This window comes from Ranitomeya imitator, chromosome 6 (assembly GCF_032444005.1).
Source record: "Ranitomeya imitator isolate aRanImi1 chromosome 6, aRanImi1.pri, whole genome shotgun sequence".
NCBI lineage: Eukaryota > Metazoa > Chordata > Amphibia > Anura > Dendrobatidae > Ranitomeya > Ranitomeya imitator.
Genome location: NC_091287.1, coordinates 96,123,975 through 96,145,829, shown reverse-complemented (window position 1 = coordinate 96,145,829; position 21,855 = coordinate 96,123,975). Strand labels below are relative to the sequence as shown.

General features: G+C 47.9%; 1 protein-coding gene across 1 annotated transcript in view; it reads left to right on the top strand.

Annotated features, from left to right (window-relative positions):
- The window catches only part of HACL1 (2-hydroxyacyl-CoA lyase 1), a 39,625-nt gene that overhangs the window by 15,153 nt on the left and 2,617 nt on the right, over positions 1 to 21,855 (top strand). The window contains exons 10-15 of the mRNA XM_069729943.1: positions 666 to 771; positions 3,335 to 3,418; positions 4,825 to 4,926; positions 6,879 to 7,033; positions 7,164 to 7,322; positions 21,391 to 21,498. Of these exons, the coding sequence (XP_069586044.1) occupies positions 666 to 771; positions 3,335 to 3,418; positions 4,825 to 4,926; positions 6,879 to 7,033; positions 7,164 to 7,322; positions 21,391 to 21,498 (714 nt within the window). The remainder of the gene's footprint in view (positions 1 to 665; positions 772 to 3,334; positions 3,419 to 4,824; positions 4,927 to 6,878; positions 7,034 to 7,163; positions 7,323 to 21,390; positions 21,499 to 21,855) is intronic.

Genomic DNA, 21,855 nt, shown 5'->3' with positions numbered 1-21,855 from the left:
GTTGTTGAGCGCTTCTGCTCCGTAAACTATAAAGGCCACTGCTGGTGTTCACTATACAGTTGATGAAACTGCTGTGCAGCTCTGCAACTATCAAATCCGGCGGCCTCCATCTACATCAGGAACAGCTGATCAGTGAGGGGCTTCCCTACACCCCCATCGATCTGATCTTGACTTCCCCTTTAATCATGACACTATTTCAGCAGTGTTGTGCCTAGTAGCTGCACATCCATACAAAGTGAACACGCTACAACGTACTTCACAATTTCTATTCCCATAAACACTCTCTAGTATTCAATAATGATTCGTTTTATCATTTTTTATTTTTTTTATTTTTCCCTCCCTGCCATGTTTTATTAGATCTTCAGCGTCTTTGGTGGCTTGTATAAAGGCAAAACTATGTTCTTGTCACGAGCATCTATGTCTTTTAATGCTTGCAATGATTTGATTTGCCTTGGCAGCAGCTGCCTGGCACTGGCCACTGAAGCTATATCCACCCATACACCTAAGTCTTTTTCAGTGACAGTTTTACTCACTCTTTTACTATTTATTACATAATTGTGCATTTTGTTGCCTCAGCCCCAGTGCATGACCGAACATTTATCTACATATCACTTCAATTACCGTTTCTCTTCTTTTTCTTCTTTTATTACTGCTGTTCTCACCAGTGCGCTGCAAAATGCTGATGTTATTATGCTATTAGGTGCCAGACTGAACTGGATTTTGCACTTTGGTCTTCCACCACGATTTCATCCAGATGTAAAGATTATTCAGGTCAGGAATAAGCTTGTTGCTTTTTATATAAACAATCTCATATTATCTTGTATTAAGGTGCCAGATGAGTATGAGGTCTTGCAGGCAATGCTCTGTTCTTAGACATGGGACGTGCATAAATTCCCTTTCCAGCTACCACTTCCCTAATAAAATTAACTTAACTACTTTGAGTTTAGCTGAATTTTCTTGTTTTCCATGCTTTTATGGAAAAATTGAAGATAACCGAGGTGGAAACCACTAGTGAAAACAAATCCTAAAGTGAAATTTGGAATTTTCCAAATTTGAAAGCCACAATTCTTCTGATAAATGTCCTTTGTACAGATGAGACAAGACTTGAGCATTTTGACAAGTCACATGAGCTCTATGTTGTTGTGCAGGATAGTTTGTGGATTAAGTCCGCGCTGCCACAATAATACAGATTCAAATGTAATGAAAAGCTCTGGTGGTTTTTATTTATGGGCTCTAGTTCACAGATGGGGAAAAAATTTAGCGTGCAAGGAAAAGAACATTATACCTTCTGTGAAACATGGAGGAGGCTTGGTTATGTGATAGGGCTGCTTTGCTGTATCTGGCACAGGGGGTCTTGAAAATCTTGAGATTTCATTGTACCCTGCACAGATTCAAGGCATTCTGGAGCTAAATACTCTGCCTGGTTTCAGGAAGCTTGGTCTGAGGTGCAGGTTATGGGTTTTGCAATAGATTGACCCAAAATGTATAGCTAAAAACATCAAAGAATGGCTAAAATCAAAGCATTGGGACTATTCTGAAGTGGCTTCTATGAGGCCTAATCTAAATCCTATTTAAAATCTGTGGAAGGAGCTGAAGCATGCTGTTTGGAGACCCTGCCTTCACACCTGAAAGCTTAAGCAGTTTGCTTAGGAGGAGTGGGCCAACGCACCTGTGGACAGGGGCAGAAGTCTCATTGATGTATACAGAAATTTGTTTGTTTGCAGTGATTGACTCAAAAGGTTGTGCAACAAAACAATAAGTTAAGGGTTTTCTGTTGAATACACAATTCAAAGGCAATTCCTAATTTTCATTAGTTGATACTCAGTAAATTTAAAGGGAACCTGTCACGTCATTTCAAGCATCTAAACCAGTGGTCCCCAACCTTTTTTGCCCCAGTGACCGGCTTCAAGCAAGACCATTCTTCCATGGCGGGGTGGAGGTGGGGCAGGTCTTTGGTCATATGGGGGCGGGGTTATGGACAGAGTTGTAGTTTAGTTAGCGCATCGTTATCATTTAATTATGACCTATAGTGTGATGGTTCCACCTGTAAACCCCCATATATAGCATAATGACCCCACACATATAATCCCCCATATATAATGATGGCCCCACAAATATATAATGATGGCAAAAAATACTCGCCTCTCTTCCTTTCCATTCCCTGCTTCTCCAGGCTGGCCGCGGCTGTGGCATTGCTATGGCCACGGGAGGGAAAGCAGAGTGCATGCTTCCTGCCCACAGACAGGGATGACACACAACGCGTCAGTGCGTTCTCGCCTGCAGCGACATGTGCTTCGCAGTGTTCAGATATGATGAATGCTGCGTGCTTAGCCGCCACCTTCCCCGATGATAATGAACAACCAGGGCATGCACCTGCAGTGTGCTCTGAGCCGCCGCAGGGCAGAGCACACTGCCAGCATCTAGTGGTGGACTGCAGCAGTGCCGCGGACCAGCAAAAGAACCCAACGGCCCGGTCCTGGCCCGCGGACAGTGGTTGGGGACCCCTGATCTAAACAGTCCCCAGTCCGTTGTTGGTGATGCAATGTGCATCCCTAATACATTTTTTTTTTTTCATTAAAAACGGCACGGTAATGATGTCCAAAAAGCATTGTATGTAGTTAGATCTCGTACCTGCTCATTTAGTCATAGGGGTGTACTTCATTTTCTGTTCAGTCATGGGCGTTGCTGCCCACTCAATTTGATTTCCCTGATTGGGCCGACGTCACTGGAATCCCACGCTTGCGCAGTGTGTACCGTGGAGCCAGCCGCGTTTGCGCAGTGTGTACCGTGGAGCCAGCCGCGCTTGTGCAGTGTGTACCGTGGAGCCAGCCGCGCTTGCGCAGTGTGTACCGTGGAGCCAGCCGCGCTTGCGCAGTGTGTACCGTGGAGCCAGCCGCGCTTGCCCAGTGTGTACCGTGGTGCCAGCCGCGCTTGCCCAGTGTGTACCGTGGAGCCAGCTGCGCTTGCGCAGTGTAGAGCGGGGAAACGCGTGTCGCAGCGCATGCGCGATTCACCCTCTCGAAGCTGCTCAAACACGGTCGGCTACACACTGTGTGCAAGTGACCGTTTAGACACTTGAAAATGATGTGACAGGTCCCCTTTAAATTGAAAATTACTGAGTAGATGCCATTCATCTTTTGCTTCATCTTTACCCCTCAAGTTGTTAATGTATCACAAAAGGTAATTATTTATTTTGCTTTTTCCAGGTATTTTCTATCAGATTGCAGACCTTTTTTTTTTCTTTTTTTCTTTTCTTTGCATTTACAAATAACGTTTCTTTAACTTGTGTGCGTGTAGTTGCGTTCAGAAGCATTATTCTTTCTGAATCTGACAGGTTGACATTTGCGCAGAAGAGCTCGGCAATAATGTTAAGCCTGTTGCGAGTCTCCTGGGAGATGTTGAAGCAGTGACTCAGCAGGTAATTGATAAGACAGTGGAATGATGGGTCCTTTTAAATTGTCACTTATCCCAGCACCCACTGGTCACACTGCAAACGTTTATGAGGAATTTCAAGAGTGGAAACTTTGCAATTTGAAGTATAATATTTTAAAACTAAAGCTTCATCCCATCTGCTTAAATATACAGTGTATTTGCTTTGTGTGGCATTTATGCGTAGATTTGTGTGCTTTTGTTTTTTTTTTCTAAAGTGAAAATTATGTATCGGGCAACATTTGTAGCCTCAGTGAATTAACATATGATTGAGAGAGAAGCAGAGCTGCTTCATATATTGACTTGCATGATTACAAGCTGGATTTCTGAGTACACTTACCGGCTTTACATATGCTCCAACCCAGCTGATGCTTAGCAGGCAAAGGGACATGTGTTTCTGTGACACGTCTCTCATTTCACTTTGCAAATACAAGTATCCTTTAGACCCGGCTTGGGCAACTAATTTTCCCGAAAGGCCACATGTGACCAATAGGCTAGATTGTATTAATATTAACATAATTATTTATATTAATTGTATCACTTTAGAATTGAGCAGAATTAAATATGCATAAATATCCCTATATACCGTATGAGCCTTAACATGGCCTCATATATACAGTATTGAGCCCCCATATAGTCTCCAGTATAAACCCCCACATAGCCCCTATATATAGTATTGAGAATATATATATATATATATATATATATATATATATATATATATATATATATATATATATATATATATATATATATATATATATATATATATATATATATATATAAATTTTTTTTATTCATTCTCCAGAGGATGGATGGTGGGCAAGGGTAGGGCATGGCGTGGGCCACTGTTTCAGCCCTTTGGCTGGCTTTCTCTGTCCACGGGCCGAACTGGAACAGCCAGAAGGCCGGATGTGGCCACAGCTTGCCCAGGTCTGACTTGGACAATAGGCCAGGTATCCTCTAGCTATGGGTTCTAGACGTACACAGACAGACACAATAAACCGATGCCTTACATTTTACACTTTTTTTAGGTTTTCCTTTCCATCTGTAGATGCTAGTGAAGGCTTTCTTAGCTATATACAACATGGGTATTCTCTTTTTGCAGCATATCCCTGCCTTCACTGATAGTCCTGCCCCCAGATTTCTTGTATCTCAAATCTTCATTCTCTATCCGCACATGAATGCACAATGGTCACCTTGTTGTAGCCATGTCCGCAGGACTCAAAGTAAAGGGACTTTCACTTCCCCATATATTGCATAGCATGTACAATAGAATTCTAGGAGATTGGTGAGGCATGGATGTTCTGAGTTTTGTTCTTTGCTTACTTTTCTTACTTTGCATAAAACGCTCTTGTTTTTTCTTAAACTAACAACTTCGCATTATTCCATAAGCTCCTTGAGCGGGTGCGGAACCTGTCCTGGAAGTATCCGACCAACACTGAATGGTGGAATAGCCTGAGAAAGAAGATGAACGCAAATGAGAAAAAGTCAAAGGTGAAAATCCATAAATGAAGTAATGGGAAAGACGTCTGGGTTGCTCAGTCCTCATGAACAGAAGACAATTCATTGGCCGTTTATTAGCTTTCATTTTTAGGTAGTTTTTTTTTTTTTTTATCCATACTCCTGATCTTCCTTTCCTGCTGTCTCTAGTGAGTGGATCCGAGCTACAGTGAGAGGATGGGGTGCTTCTGTGCTGCCAAAAACTGGTGAAAGGGAAACCAAATATGCCCTTTTATTATCTGGATAGATAGGGGGGGGGCTCAAAGGTTGAACCCCAAAACCATTCATAGTGGGGAAAAATATCCTAGTGATAGGCCATTACTTACAAGAGGGAAATTATCCCTTTAATCAAACATAATGCATCATCAACTCTCACCTGATGTTACTTGTTTATTGTACATCAATATACAGTGTCTTGCGAAAGTATTCACCCCTTTGGCTTTTTACTCATTTTCTTACATTACAACCTGTGTTTAAATATTTTTGTAATCTGATTTCTGTGTGATGCTTCAGCACTAAATAGTCTTACGTTGGTGAAGTGAGAAATATAGGCATAAATTTATGGGATCAAATAACTAAAAATTGGCATGTGCTTTTGTATTCATGCCTGTTGCTTTGAAGCTTTTAAAAATATATGGTGCAAGCAGTTACCGTCACAAGTCACATGCTTAGTGAATGTAATTCCATCTGTGTGCAATATCCCAATATATGATGATTCCCTGAGCACCATCAAATCCATTATCATCAAATGGAAAGAACTACTACATCAAATCTGACAAGAGGCGGCCGTCCACCAAAACTCTCAGCCCGGGCAAGATGGACATTAATCAGAGAGGCAGCACAGAGACTAAAAGTAACCCTGAAGGAGCTGCAGAGTTTCCAAGCAGAGACTGGAGATCTATCCATATGACCACAATAAGCCATATACTCCATAGATGTAGCCTTTATGGAAGAGTGGATAGAAAAAAGCCTTTACTTACAAAAGTTGTAAGGTTTGTTTTGAGACTAAAATGTATGGAGTAAGGTGCTCTGTTCAAATGAGACCAAAATTGAACCTTTTGGCTACCAAGCTAAACACTATGGTTCCAAACCAATACATCCCTTCACCCCAAGAACACCATCCCCACAGTGAAACATGGTGGTAGAAGTATCCTGCTATGGGGATGTTTTTTGACAGCAGGGGCAGGGAAAATGGTCCGAGTCAAGGGAAAGATGGATGGCACAAAATAAAGGGATATTCTTGAGCGAAAACTGTTTGTCTATCAGTGATTTGAGACTAGGACAGAGGTTCACCTTCCATCAAGACGACCCAAAGCATACTGCTAAATCAACACTCGGGTGGGTTAAGGAGAAACGCGTAAATGTTTTGGAGTGGCCTAGTCAAAGTCCAGACCTTAATGCAATTGAGAATTTGTAGTAAGACTTGAAAATTGCTGTTCATCGAAGGAAACAATTCAACTTGAATGAGCAATTTTGCTTTGAGAAATGGGCAAAACTCGCAGTGGAAACCTCATAGAGACTTATCCAAAAAAGACTTTCAGCTGTAAATGCTCCTAAAAGAGGCTCTACAAAGTACTGACTTTAGGGGTGTGAATAGTTATGTACACTGAAATGTCCTATTTGTTTGCTTCACAAAAATAAAACCACATGTTTTGTTGTAGACATGTACTTTACATGAACTGATGCAAATCCTCAAAAAAAAAAAAAATATATAAAATTCCAGTTTGTAAAGCCGCAAAACATGAAAAATGCAAGGGGGTAAAAACTTTCACAATCCACAGTATATGTGTTTAACTGAATAATTTTACATAGTGACTATTTCTTGTAAGTAAGGGCTATATTCTCGATTAACACATCATGTTAGTAGATGACATGAAGTGAAAAGTTCCTTTTGAACCTTTTTAATGTAATTTTTGTGTTTCCCTATTTTTTTTTTTTTTTTTAAGGAATTGGCTTCTGGAGAGTCTGTACCAATGAACTATTATACTGTGTTTCGCTATGTGAAAGAAGCTTTGCCTGATGACTGTGTCATTGTGAGTGAGGGGGCAAATACAATGGATATTGGCCGCACTGTGCTTCAGAATAAACATCCAAGGCATAGGTAGGTCGCAGCAAGTGGACGTCCACCTTTTTAGGTATATCCTCTTCTGTGCACCCTATTGGGGTGGGGTAGTGGTTGGAGGGTGCTAGAACATTATACTTCAGACATGTTTTCATCCTGTCTCCAACAGGTTGGATGCCGGAACTTTTGGCACGATGGGTGTTGGCCTGGGATTTGCCATAGCTGCAGCCATGGTGGTTAAAGATGAGGCCCCAGGAAAGCGTGTTGTTTGTGTGGAAGGGGATAGTGCGTTTGGCTTTTCTGGTATGGAGGTTGAAACAATCTGCAGGTAAGACTCTGGGTGAAATAGAAGCTAATACTCTAGTGATAGAATAAACCCCTGTAGAACAATTCATTTATCTGGTAACCAGCCTGGTAGGGATCATGGCTTCCAATGGATTCTTTTCACCAAAGTAGGCCACATAGTTCTGATGTGACCCACAAAAAGAAGATTTTTCCTTCCCTGTCTGTCAATTTATCTGGTGAGTCGGTGGTAAATATGAGTTTTTGTCTCACAAAAATCCACAGTGTAATCTGCTGTCACGTGTGAACGTACTCGTAATTGTAAACTTCATTTTTTGTCTACCTGTGTCCTCTATGGTATGTACATCTTTTTATGAGGGGGAAAGTAAAAAATGATGAATATATGGTTGTCACAAACGCGGCCCACTCGCTGTACACATTACTCATGTGTGACTCGACAGGCTGACTGTGACCCAAGCACATCGTACAGCCAGTCCACACATCCGCACCACACTCTTCACTGCCATCACTGGCCAATTTGTTAGGTCAGTGCGACGCCTTCTCTGTGTAACACACTAGAGTAAACGCTATTCCACTTTCCCAAGCACCTGGTAGGCTCAATTTTTACACTCAGGTACACAGGGTAACACAACCAGGCTACACGTTCCCTTTTCAAGGTTATGGGTACATTTAGGGCAGCAAGTAACAATTTTATAACATTATTAATTTATCTATATATAAGGTACAATGCCTTAACCTCTTCCTGATGGTGTGTTTTCTCCATCGTCTCATTGGGGGACACAGGACTGTGGGTGTATGCTACTGCCGCCAGGAGGCTGACACTAAGTAGATACAAAAAAAGTTAGCTCCTCCTCCATAGTATACACCTTGCCACTGGCCCTGACAGCTCCAGTTTATGCTTAGTGTCCGTAGGAGGCACATCTCTGTGTTTTCCCAGATGCTTTTTTCTCTGAAGATAAGACAGGGGCGACGGACCCTTTTGAAGGGGTCCGATCTCCCCAAACCAACAACGGGCGAGCACGTGGTCCACGTATCCTCTCCCGCGACGTGGGATTTTTTGCCGGACTAAGAACCTGACCACCCTGAGGTAACGGAACCCTAGGTTGTACAGGCATTCATTCCTTGTCCGTGCAGCCTCCACTTCATCACCAATGCACGGGCTACGGTGTTTAAAGGAGGCAAACGGTCCCTCTCCTCACCTTCTGTAGGGAGTTAGGGTGCCTGCACCGTTATATATATATATATATATATATATATATATATATATATATATATATATATATATATATATATATATATGCAAGGACATGGGCGGAAGTCCGGCCCCTTTTTTTTTTCGGCGGCTTCCGGTTCTTTGTGCGGCCTAAGGCATAATGGATCTTGTAGTCTGGGGCATGGGAGGAAGTCCCGCTCCTTTTTCGGCGGCTTCCGGTTTACTGTGCGGCCTGTTGCATTATGGGTCTTGTAGTCTGGGGCTTGGGCGGAAGTCCCGCCTCCATCGGCGGCGGTTTACTTCCGGTTTCGCGCACCCAGCTTTCCTGGGAGAGCACGGGAAGGAGTAAAATCTAGTCCCCTGCTTCGGCCTAGTCGGGGTCTATGCGCGGTAACTCCTCCCACTTTCTTTATCGCCTCTCATTGGGGGACACAGGAACCATGGGTGTATGCTGCTGCCACTAGGAGGCTGACACTATGCAAATAAAAAAGTTAGCTCCTCCTCTGCAGTGTACACCCCACCGACTGGCATTATACTCTTCAGTTTAGCTTAGTGTCAGTAGGAGGTGGACACGGGTCTTTCATTAGACCCTTATCTACCTCAATGTGCGTCGTTCCTTTTCAGGTTTCCGGAGGGATACAGGGTGAACAGTCACACCTGTACTCCCACATTATGGACTATGAGTACGGCGTGTACTGTCACCCCGTATCCTCATAGATCCCACAGCAGGACCAAGATCCTGGCACAGAAGCGTGCTCAGAAGTCCGGTCCTGGCTCCGTCCCCCACCCACTCGCCCACCAGAGCCTGTCGGTCGGAGGAGACGAGGACGTCTGTCACCACCTACACGGACGTCTAATACCTTCCACTTCTTAAGGTTAGTACCGACGGCGTGGGAAGTTAGGTGAGTATTTGTGCCCCTATCAGTTAGGGGGCCCTGTGGATCCCCTACGTTTCCTGCGCAGTTTTCCTTTTGAGCAGCGCGGTGCCTTGCTGGCAGCCGCACTGCTATTTCTGCGGCCGCACTTCTCCACCTGCGGCCGCACCTTTTTCCGAGACCCACCGATCTGGGTGACACTTAGGCCCCATTCCTTCCCGCAGTTTTCCACCGCGGCCGCGTTTTCACAGGCAGTCACACTGCCTTACCTGCGGCCGCATCCTTTTAATCTTTGCGGCGCGGCCCCCTTCAGGCAGCCGCACCGTTTTCCCCGGCGGCCGTACCTTGGGAGGTGTCGCGCGGCCGCGGTCCTATCCAGCGGCCGCTGGCTTCTAATACAGGCCCCGGCTCTTCCCGGGCCTACTTCCGGCGCCGGCATCGGCGTTCCCCCCTTTCCTGCGGCGGCTGCCGCGCCTATCAGCCGGGCGGCGCCCGCACTGTTTTTTGCGCCGCTCCGCCGATTACCATCTTTTCGGCGGTCACCGGCTTCTAATTTAGGCCCCGGCTTTCCCCGGGGCCTACTTCCGGTGACGCGCTCGCCCACTTCCGGTATCATCGGGCGGGCTTTCTCCCGCCCGACAAACTCCGCATTCTCCTCCCACCGGCGCCATCTCGTCTGGCTCCGCCCCTTCCTCCACGCCGCTGCTGGACGCTTAGGGCACGAGTCTCCCTCATTCTGCCACGCTCCTGCGCCGGGAAACTTCGCAGAGCGCTCGGTCCGGGGACGCAGCACGCCATCTGCGCCGGGGATCCACAGCATCTTCCTGCAGCTCCTGGTATCCGGGCTTTTCGTCTGCCGTGAGTAGCTCTGCACTGCAGACTGACACCCTCCTCTGCCCCACTGTCCCCTAACCTGCTGGCATTTTCTTCAGGGACCTCTTCAAAATGTCTAACTCTAAAGGGGGCCGCTCTCGTCCTCCGACTTCTTCATCTTCTGCCCTAGTCACCTACTTTGCATGTTCGTCCTGTAACAGCAAACTTCCCTCAGGTCAGTCCTCCCCGCTGTGTCAGTCCTGCAGCAACCCGATTGTTCCCACCGCCCAGGATCCCCCGGCTGTTCCGTCCGAGACTGACCCCCCCATCCCAGGCTGGGCCGCCTCTCTGTCACAATCGGTGGCGGATTTAACACGGGTATCTCAAACCCTGGTGTCCGCGCTGGATCGGTTACCCCTGCAGACCCCTGCCGTGGCCAGCGGGTCGCAGGAACCGCCGCCCGAGCCCTCCTTGATAAGCCACAAAAGGTCCAGACAGGAACGTCGGTCTGAGTCCTCTTCGCGCTCCATCTCGCCACTCGGCCCTCCCCTGCGGTCGGCATCTCCTCGACCCTCCTCCCCTGAGTCAGGCGAGGCACTCTCTGATGCGCCCTCGGAGGATATTTCGGAGCTGGATTCTAACCAAATCGCCACCATGAGGGAGATGGTCCAGAATCTCATTGTGGCAGTAAACCAATCTTGTGGCATAAAGGATCCCTCTACGGAACCCGCAGATCAGGCGGTTTCGTTTAGACGGGCCAAACCACCTTCCAAGTTTTTTGCTCCTCATCCTGAATTCGAGGAAATCATGTCCAGAGAGAGAGAGAACCCCACTAGGCGTTTTCAGAGGGGAAAACGCCTGGGTGTGCTATATCCCTTTTCTCCAGAAGTTACCGCCAATTGGACGGTCTCTCCCTCGGTGGATCCACCTGTGTCCAGGCTGTCCACCAACACGGTGCTTCCTCTGTCAGGCGGAGCATCTCTGAAGGACTCTAATGATAGGGCTATAGAATCCTTTGCGAAGTCAGCTTTTGAAGCGGCTGCAGCGGCCATATGCCCAGCTTTTGCTTCCACTTGGGTTTCTAAATCCATCTCCAAATGGGCCAAAGAACTCCGTCGAGGTATCCTGGACGGGGCGCCTCCCATGCAACTAGCGGAGCTTGCCAACCAGATTTCCCACGCCGGTGAATACCTGGTCTCTGCCTCCCTGGATGTCGCGTCTTGTGCGGCTCAGGCTTCCAGCAATGCCGTTGCCATCCGCCGCACCGTTTGGCTCAAGGCCTGGCAGGCGGATTTATCTTCTAAAAAGTCCCTCACTAGTCTGCCCTTCCAGGGCTCTCGTCTCTTTGGTTCCCAGCTGGATCAAATCATTAAGGACGCCACCGGGGGTACAAGTTCTCTTCTCCCCCAGGCTAAGCCTCGTCGCCCTCCTCCTAGACGGCAGTTTCGCTCTTTTCGGCCCTTTCGTCGCTTCGCTGCGTCAAACTCCTTTTCCCAGCAGCAACAGAGGCCACAGGCATGTCAGGAGAAGAAGGCGGTGTCCTTTAGGCCCACTCCGTCCTGGCGTCCTCGCTATTCCCAGGGTAGATCCTCCAGGCCCAGGACTGGAAGATCCACCTCGGCATGACTCTCGGCAAGACCCCAGCCCACCTCCCAGGTTGGGCGGCCGTCTTCTCTTCTTCAGGGACGTCTGGATTTCCGCAGTGGAGGACGCATGGGTCAGGGAAGTTGTATCCTCGGGATACAAGATAGAGTTCGCCTCCCGACCCAGGGATCGTTTCTTCCAATCCCGTCCTCCAAGAGATCCCGCTCTAGTTCCGGGCTTCTTCGCAGCCATCGCTTCTCTGCTCAAATCCGGGGTAATCGTTCCCGTCCCAGAGAAAGAACGGTTCACGGGTTTCTACTCGAACCTTTTTGTGGTACCGAAAAAAGACGGCAAGGTTCGCCCCATTCTGGACCTCAAATTGCTGAACAGGAGAGTTCGCCTGAGACACTTCAGGATGGAATCTCTTCGTTCAGTAATTGCTTCCATGGAGGCTCAGGAATTTCTATGCTCAATAGATATCCAGGACGCCTACCTCCATGTCCCGGTATTTCCCGGACATCACCGTTTCCTGCGCTTCGCAGTACAACAGGAACACTTTCAATTCGTCGCCCTGCCGTTCGGTCTCGCACCCGCTCCAAGGGTGTTCACGAAGATCATGGCGGCGCTGATGGCAATATTGAGAGTCAGAGGCCTGGTCCTATTTCCATACCTCGACGACATTCTCATCAAGGCTCCGTCCTTTGCTCAGGCCCACGAAAGCCTGTCCATTGTTCTCGACACCTTAGCCCGTTTCGGGTGGCTGGTCAACCGGAAGAAGTCCTGCCTTATCCCTTCTCAGCGCATCATCTTTCTGGGCATGCTTTTCGACACTCGTCAGAGCAGAGTCTTCCTTCCCAAGGACAAGAGATCCACTCTTTGTCGGGACATACGCTTGCTCCAGGGTCCTCGGCCTCCCTCCCTCCGATCGGCCATGAAGGTTTTGGGGAGGATGGTGGCTACCTTGGAAGCGATTCCCTTCGCCCAATTTCATTCGCGACCCCTTCAGCAAGCCATTCTGTCTCAGTGGGACAGGTCTGTCTTCTCCCTGGATCGGCCGATCAGGCTCTCTTCTCGGGTCAAGCGGTCCCTCAACTGGTGGCTGATGTCACCTCTCATCTCCCAGGGCAGGTCCTTCCTTCCAGTTCACTGGCAGGTGGTGACAACGGACGCCAGCCTGATCGGCTGGGGTGCGGTTTTTCGCCACCTGACGGTTCAGGGCCGTTGGTCGTTGCAGGAGTCAACTCTGCCAATCAATGTCCTCGAGATTCGGGCCATCTTTCTGTCCCTCCGCCACTGGGAAAGGATCCTCAGGGGCCTTTCAGTCCGGATCCAGACGGACAACGCCACGGCTGTGGCGTATGTCAACCATCAGGGGGGGACCCGGAGCTCCTTGGCCCTTGCCGAGGTAGCCAAGATCCTCCTTTGGGCAGAGGCAACGGTTCCGGTGATATCCGCGGTGCATATCCCCGGCGTGGACAACTGGGCCGCCGACTTCCTCAGCCGCGAGGGCCTCGCGGCAGGGGAATGGTCCTTGCATCCGGAGGTCTTCCATCAGATTTGCCTTCGATGGGGGACTCCGGATGTGGATCTCACGGCGTCTCGAATCAACAGGAAGGTTCCGCAGTTCGTCTCCAGGTCCCGCGATCCTCTCGCAGTGGACGTCGATGCTCTGGCCATTCCTTGGTCACAGTTCGAGCTGCCCTACCTGTTCCCACCCCTTCCATTACTTCCCAAGCTGTTGAAGAAAATCAAAGCGGAAGGGGTGCCGGTCATCCTGATCGCCCCGGATTGGCCCAGGAGAGCTTGGTTCGCGGAGCTCGTCAACCTTCTCGCGGACGCTCCCTGGCGCCTTCCAGACAGGCCCGATCTGCTGTCCCAGGGTCCGATCTGCCACCCGAATTCTCGGTCGCTCAGTTTAACGGCGTGGCTGTTGAGACCGCGGTTTTAAGAGCGTCCGGCCTCTCGGACCGGGTGATTCACACTATGATTCAGGCTCGGAAGCCTTCGTCTTCCAGGATCTACTACCGCACCTGGAAGGCTTACTTCCGTTGGTGCGAGTCCAACCGCGTTCCGCCTATGGTTTTTTCCCTGCCTTCTCTTTTGGCCTTCCTTCAGGCAGGACTGGATTCGGGCCTGGCGCTTAGCTCCCTGAAGGGTCAGGTCTCTGCGCTTTCCATCCTCTTTCAGAAGACCTTGGCCTCTCGGCCACAAGTTAAGACCTTCTTTCAAGGGGTGGCCCATGCTGTCCCGCCGTACAGGGCCCCTGTGGAGGCATGGGACTTAAACCTGGTACTGGACGTTCTGAGGGTTTCCCCCTTTGAACCTCTTAGGGAGATTCCTCTATCAGTTCTATCTTGGAAGGTGACCTTTCTTGTGGCCATCACGTCTATTCGCCGCGTTTCCGAGTTGGCGGCCCTGTCTTGCCGCCCTCCGTTTTTGGTCATTCACCAGGACAAGGTGGTCTTCCGGCTCCCACCTTCCTTTCTTCCTAAGGTGGTTTCCACCTTCCACCTCAACGAGGACATCGTTCTACCTTCCTTTTGTCCAGTTCCGACTCATCCTCTGGAGCGATCATTGAACAAGCTGGACCTCGTCAGGGCAGTGAGGATCTATCTGGACAGAACGTCCACTTTCCGGAAGACGGATTCCTTTTTCGTCATTCCTGATGGCACGCGCAGAGGCCAACCGGCTTCTAAAGCGACTATCACTCGCTGGATCAGATTGGCAATTTTGGAGGCTTACCGGGTCAAGAACAGAGTGCCCCCTCCTGGGATTAAGGCTCACTCTACCCGGGCAGTCGGCGCCTCCTGGGCGGTGCACCACAGGGCTTCCGCCTTACAGCTTTGCAAAGCGGCAACTTGGTCTTCCATCCACACGTTCGCCAAATTTTACAAGGTCCATACCTACGCTTCGGCGGACGCCGGCCTAGGCAGAAGGATCTTGCAGGCGGCAGTGGTGAGTCCTCTGACCTGATGGAAGTCTGTCTTTCCCACCCGTGGGACTGCTTTGGGACGTCCCATGGTTCCTGTGTCCCCCAATGAGAGGCGATAAAGAAAACAGGATTTTTGGTTGCTTACCGTAAAATCTGTTTCTTGAAGCCTCCATTGGGGGACACAGCTCCCTCCCAATGTTTCTGTTATCTGTTTTATAACTGTTCTCACGTTTACAGTTCTCAAGTTTGTGGTTATGGTTTTTCAACCTTGTTCTTTTCTCCTACTGCTTTCTCACTAACTGAAGAGTATAATGCCAGTCGGTGGGGTGTACACTGCAGAGGAGGAGCTAACTTTTTTATTTGCATAGTGTCAGCCTCCTAGTGGCAGCAGCATACACCCATGGTTCCTGTGTCCCCCAATGGAGGCTTCAAGAAACAGATTTTACGGTAAGCAACCAAAAATCCTGTTTTCTCAGGCATCCGCCCTGTAATCTAGTTCATATGTGTGATTTGCACAGGAGACATGGTTCAGTGTTGGAGAACATACGGGGACACAGGACTGGGGTAAGTGCTACTTCCCTCAGCCTGACAGCAGTATTTGTTCTAGACCTAGTAGCTCATAAGGAGATACGGAGCATAGCGGCAGCAATAGTCATCATGTCTAGAAACACTAAGACTCACTCAGTTCTGTATACCTCATGCATTACCTGTCGGTCTGCTTTTCCGCATACGCAAATTAACCATCTCTGTGAGGCTTGTGATTCCGAGCACGTACAGGAGCCCCCGTCTGCTACCCCGCCTGCTATCCTGCCGGGTGTGCCTGTACCTGGGTCGGCAGTGTCTCCCCCTGAGTGGGTCATATCATTAACGCAGTCTATGGCGTCTCTAACAAAGGCGGTTGAGTCCCTTCAAGCCCCTGTCAGGGACATTCGACCGCCTGTTTTGGAAAGATCCTCCGATTCTCAGGATCCTCCGGCCTGCAGGGGCCGTGCTCCCTCTAGGCAGACACGGGGGAAACGAACCCACAGTGTCTCCCGGTCCGTCAGGTGCATCAGCATCTTTGAATTTTGTCTCTCGATCTCCCTCTCCTGCAGAATTGAGTGAAGACGGTTCGGACTATGACTCAGAGGGGTCTTTTGATTTAGAAGCTCCTGGTTATCAGGAATCTGTTGACAGTCTCATTGAGGCCGTTAACCAGACTTTGGGAGTAGAGGATGTGGCCACCTTACCTTCTGGTCATAAGGTGTCTTTTAAGAAGTTCAAGCAACCTCATAAGGTGTTTTCTACTCATCCTGAGTTTGAGGATTTAGTCCCAACGTCACATGGAGCGACCAGATAAACGTTTCTTAGGCCAGAAGGCCCTAGGTGCAAGGTATCCTTTCGCACCAGAGCTTTGTAAAAAGTGGGCAGAATTCCCTTCAGTGGATTCCCCCCGTGTCACGTTTAGCCTCTAGCTTGTTGCTGTCTCTTCCTAATGGGTCGGCTATTAAGGATCCGACTGATCGGCTCATAGAGAGTCTAGCTCGATCTGTGTTTGAGGCTTCAGGGTCAGCCCTTGCGCCGTCTTTTGCGGCCACATGGGTTGCCAAAGCTATGATAGCTTGGTCAGAGTCCGTAACTAAGGCTCTTCAGGATAAGGGGTTTCCTGTAGAGGTGATAGAGATGTCAAATCGGATATCTTTAGCGGGAAATTATCTGATTAATGCATCCTTGGATGCGGCAAATTGTTCAGCATTGGCTGCTGCAAATGCTATTGCTATCAGAAGGGCCCTATGGCTAAGAAATTGGCGGGCGGACTCTACTTCAAAAAAGTCCCTTACATCCCTCCCTTATCAAGGTGGCCGACTTTTTGGCGCAAAATTGGATCAGCTTATATCTGATACCACTGGAGGTAAAAGTAATTTCCTTCCTCAACAAAAGGTTAAGCAACCTTTTCGTCGCCAGTTTCAAGCAAGGTTTAAATCCTTTCGTAACTCCCGGTGGTCTGCAGCACCAAGCGCAGGTCCCCCAAGTCGGTCTATCCAAGACAGGGAGCACCAGGTCTCCTATAGGGCCAATCCATTGGCAAGAATGCGGTATCAACCGTCAAGTTCTAGGGGATCTAGATATCCCCGGTCTTCGGCTAAATGACTGGAGGCAGCCTCTCGTCGCTTCCAACAGAGTAGGCGGTCGCCTACTACTGTTCCAGCAGTCCTGGCTTTCAGTTGTTCACGACAGATGGGTAAGAGACCTGGTGGTTTCAGGGTACAAAATAGTTTTCCTATCTCCCTCCAGGCCGTTTTTTTCCGTCCAGTCTTCCCAGTTCAAAAACCCGTCTAAGAGATTTATTCAGAGCAGTCGAGTCTCTTCAGTCCAATGGGGTCATTGTCCCTGTTCCAAAGGAAGAAAGGTTCCAAGGATTCTATTCAAATCTGTTTACGGTTCCCAAAAAGGATGGGACCGTGAGACCCATTCTGGACCTAAAGTGTTTGAACAAATTCATCAGCACTCGTCACTTCCGTATGGAATCTCTCCGCTCGGTCATTGCGGCTATGGAAAGGGGAGAATTCCTAGCTTTCATAGATATTCAAGACTCCTATCAGCACGTTCCTATATTTCTTCCACATCAAAGATTTCTACGGTTTTCCATAGGCGAGCGACCCTTCCAATTCACAGCATTACCTTTCGGGCTCGCCACTGCTCCCAGGGTGTTCACGAAGGTAATGGCAACAGTGGTGTCCATCCTGCACTCTCGAGGCATAGTCATTCTGCCATACTTAGACGATCTCTTAGTCAAAGGATCAACTTTTCAGGCATGCAGGGACAACGTCAACATCTCTTTGGACACCCTAGGTCATCTAGGGTGGCTGGTCAATTTAAAGAAGTCATCTCTAGTACCATCTCGAAAGATTTATTTTTTAGGGATGATCTTCGACACCTCTCGAGGTCTAACTATTTTACCCCAGGACAAGGTGCTTTGTCTCCGGCAGGAGGTAAAAATTCTTCGGCAGCCGAGTTTTCATTCAATCCGGTTCTGCATGAAGGTCTTGGGCAGGATGGTAGCGGCTATAAAAGCGGTTCCATTCACCCAATTCCATCTTCGTCCACTCCAACAGGCACTTCTGTCAGCCTGGGACAGGAGTCCTTTGTCTCTCAACCTCAGGTGTCGTCTATCTCCAGGGGTCAGGCAATCCCTGATATGGTGGATGAGGAATTCCTCCTTGCTTCAGGGGAAAGCCTTTCCTCCAGTTCATTGGCTGGTAGTCACTACGGACGCCAGTCTTCTCGGTTGGGGAGCAGTGTTTCACCAGCACACGGCTCAGGGTCGTTGGTCCCCAAGGGAATCAACCCTTCCAATCAATCTGTTGGAGATAAGGGCAATTTGTTTGGCTTTGCAGCACTTTCACCACCTTCTGGCAGGTCGCCCGGTGCTGATCCAATCGGACAATGCCACGGCTGTGGCCTACGTAAATCATCAGGGGGGCACTCGCAGCAGATCAGCCATGCGCGAGGTAGGGCAAGTCCTCCGCTGGGCCGAAAACAATCACTCCATGATCTCGGCAGTTTACATCCCGGGCAAGGAGAACTGGGCAGCGAACTTTCTGAGCCGACAGGGTCTTGCGTCCGGGGAATGGTCTCTTCACCCCGATGTTTTTCGGCAGATATGCCAACGCTGGGGAATCCCGGACGTGGATCTAATGGCCACCGGGTCGAATGCCAAGGTACCCAGGTTCGTCGCACGGTTTCGAGATCCAGGAGCAATTGCCGTAGACGCACTAGTCCTATCTTGGAACCAATTTCGTCTTCCATATCTGTTTCCCCCTCTGGCGCGGCTTCCAAAGGTAGTCAGGAAGATCAAGTTAGAGGGAGTTCCAGCAATTCTAGTCACCCCGGATTGGCCTCGGAGGTCATGGTACGCAGACCTAGTTCAGCTGATTGCCAGGGTTCCTTGGCAGCTACCAGTGCAGCCAGATCTTCTGTCTCAGGGGCCGATATTCCACCAGAACTTAGAGGCCCTGAGTTTGACGGCTTGGCCGTTGAATCTTGGATTCTGACCCAGGCCGGTTTTTCTCAGAAAGTAGCTTCCACTATGATTAATGCTCGAAAGACAGTTTCAGCACGCATTTACCACCACACCTGGAAAGTCTTTCTCTCCTGGTGCAGGAAGAAGGGTCTTCCTCCTCTTCGGTTTTCCATTCCTAATGTCCTAGCTTTTCTCCAAGCTGATCTAGACTCAGGTCTCGCTCCAAGTACCCTTAGGAGGCAAATATCAGCCTTATCGGTTGTTTTCCAGTGCAGGATCGCTACCAATCTGCAAGTAAAAACTTTTTTGCAGGGAGTCTCTCATATAGTCCCTCCTTACAAAGCTCCGATAGAAGCTTGGAACCTTAATTTGGTCTTGAGTGCTCTTCAGGAACCTCCATTTGAGCCCCTCCAAGACGTCCCTTTAATGTACCTTTCTTGGAAGGTTTTGTTTCTGGTAGCTATAACTTCCATTAGGCGGGTATCGGAATTAGCGGCCTTGTCCTGTCAGGCGCCGTTTGTACAATTTCATCAGGATAAGGTGGTGCTGAGACCAGCACCTACCTTTCTGCCAAAAGTAGTTTCCTCATTCCACATCAATGAGGACATTGTCTTGCCTTCTTTTTGTCCTGCGCCTACACACCGGGTGGAAAAAGCACTCCATACTCTGGATTTGGTGAGAGTTCTGAGAAGATACGTTTCTCGGACCGCTTCTTTTCGAAAGACGGATGTCCTGTTCGTTCTTCCTGTGGGTCATAAAAAGGGACTCGTAGCCTCTAGGTCGACCTTAGCCGGATGGATACGAGCCACTATTCAGGAGGCCTACCGTATCAAGGGTGCAGCCATCCCGGCTGGGATCAGGGCACACTCTACTCGGGCGGTAGGGGCTTCCTGGGCGCTTCGGCACCAAGCTTCAGCAGAGCAGGTTTGCAAAGCGGCAACTTGGTTCAGCCTGCACACCTTCTCTAAACATTATAATATCCACACTCAGGCCTCTGCTGATGCAAGTTTGGGAAGGAAAATTCTGCAGGCTGCAGTATCGCACCTATAGGTGGTAAGTGCCTAGGGGTTTATTTCAGTGTAGTTTTTTTTCTTTTCTTCCCACCCTGGGACTGCTTTGGGACATCCCACAGTCCTGTGTCCCCCAATGAGACGATGGACAAACAGGGATTTTTGTGTTACTCACCGTAAAATCCTTTTCTCCGAGTCGTTCATTTGGGGACACAGCTCCCTCCCTATTCATCTTATTTGTCTATGGGCTGTTCAGACAGTAGTAGTAGTATTCTAGACATGTTGTCTTTGCTCTAATGCGGTTTTGTTTTCTCTATCTCCTACTGCTTGTGCACCAAACTGGAGCTGTCAGGGCCAGTGTCAAGGTGTATACTATGGAGGAGGAGCTAACTTTTTTTTGTATCTACTTAGTGTCAGCCTCCTGGCGGCAGTAGCATACACCCCACAGTCCTGTGTCCCCCAATGAACGACTCGGAGAGGATTTTACGGTGAGTAACACAAAAATCCCTATTTTCTGTTTATCCTTTCCTTTTTCCAAGAGCTATAACTTTTTTTTTTTTTTTTCCTAGTGTTCCGTCCACATAGCCATGTCTTGTTTTTTTGTTTTTTTTTCTTTTTTTTGTGGGTCTAGTTACATGTAGTTTTGAATGACGCCATTCATTTTATGATGTGATGTACTGGAAAGCAGAAGAAAAACTAAATGTGCCGAAATAACGAGAAGAAGAAAAAAAAAAGTGCAATTATTTATATATGTATTTTTTTAATTTACCATGTTGACTATTCTGTAAAACTGATCTGGCAGTATGGTTCTCCAGGTCGGTATAATTACGCAGAAGCCAAACATGCATTTTTTTTTTAAGTTGTGCAAAAGAATTTGGAAGCTTGTATTTAAAAAAATCAAATTCACGTGTTGCCATTTTCCAACATGGTTAAAATTTTCAATTCTTAGTTGATGGGGCTGTGTGAGAGCTTTTCATCGGCGCAGAAATTGGGACCAATTTACAATTTTACGTTGGTCCTCCTGGATCTGACAGTGGGTCTCTGGGTAAGATATTGTATTGGATCTTACCACCTCTCATTCCTCCTCCTAGTCAGGTGAAAGGAAGATGGGGTCATTGTATGCAAAGAGCATGAGAGAAACTAGAAATATGGCTTCATTTTCCCACAGGAACCTCCTAGGAGATTAATATGGCTGCCATAATTCTGAGCATACTTTCACCATCCTAGACACACCAGACCCGACTATGCTATATACGCAGTTTGGGTTGATATTACATTTCTGTGGTTTCTGAAGGCCAAAAATTCTGGTGCTTGAACCCACAGATGGTGACATGTCTCCTGAGTACGGATATATCTGTGGATGATGCCGATTCCCAATTTATTATTGTTGTGGCAGGGAATATTGCATTTCCGGTTTGCTATGTGATGTATCTTATATGGAGATGACAACCCTGCTTCATGGGCATTTATCTTCACCTTTTGACTTAGAATCTTTTTGCTAACGAAGTACGCAGTAACTATTTGCTCTTACGAAGCTATAAGCTACTTGTCAATTTAGTTAGGACTCACAGAAGAGATGTTGCCTGGTGTCCGGTGATATGAGACTTATTTACTTTATCCATCACTACCCTATAACAAGTCTTGTATTTTTTTTCTCTTTTAGATATAATCTTCCTATTGTAATAATTGTGGTAAACAACAATGGCATTTATAATGGGTTTGATGAAGCCTCTTGGGCCAACATGCTGCAGGCTGGGGATCCAACATCTGTGTAAGTAATATGATCATGCGCCATAAGCTTTAATGTGTGTTCTCTTCTTTTTTGTTATGCTTTCGTACAGTTATACAGTTTGTCCAACAATACAAATGTTTTAAAATTCTGCATGCAATGTAAACAGACGTAAAGTGTTTTTCTAGCACCATTCCAGTTGTGTACATATCTACATAGACTATGTCCTTAGAAAATGTGAAAAATGGCTTTTAGGCAAAATCTCATCTTTTAATACTGAATCCCTTTTGAAGGGACTCTGTCAGTAGGATCAACCCTAGTAAGCCGTCTATATGGGCATACAGGTCACAGGAAGCTGAATAACATGATACTTTGCAGATGTCAATCTGTTGTCTTATT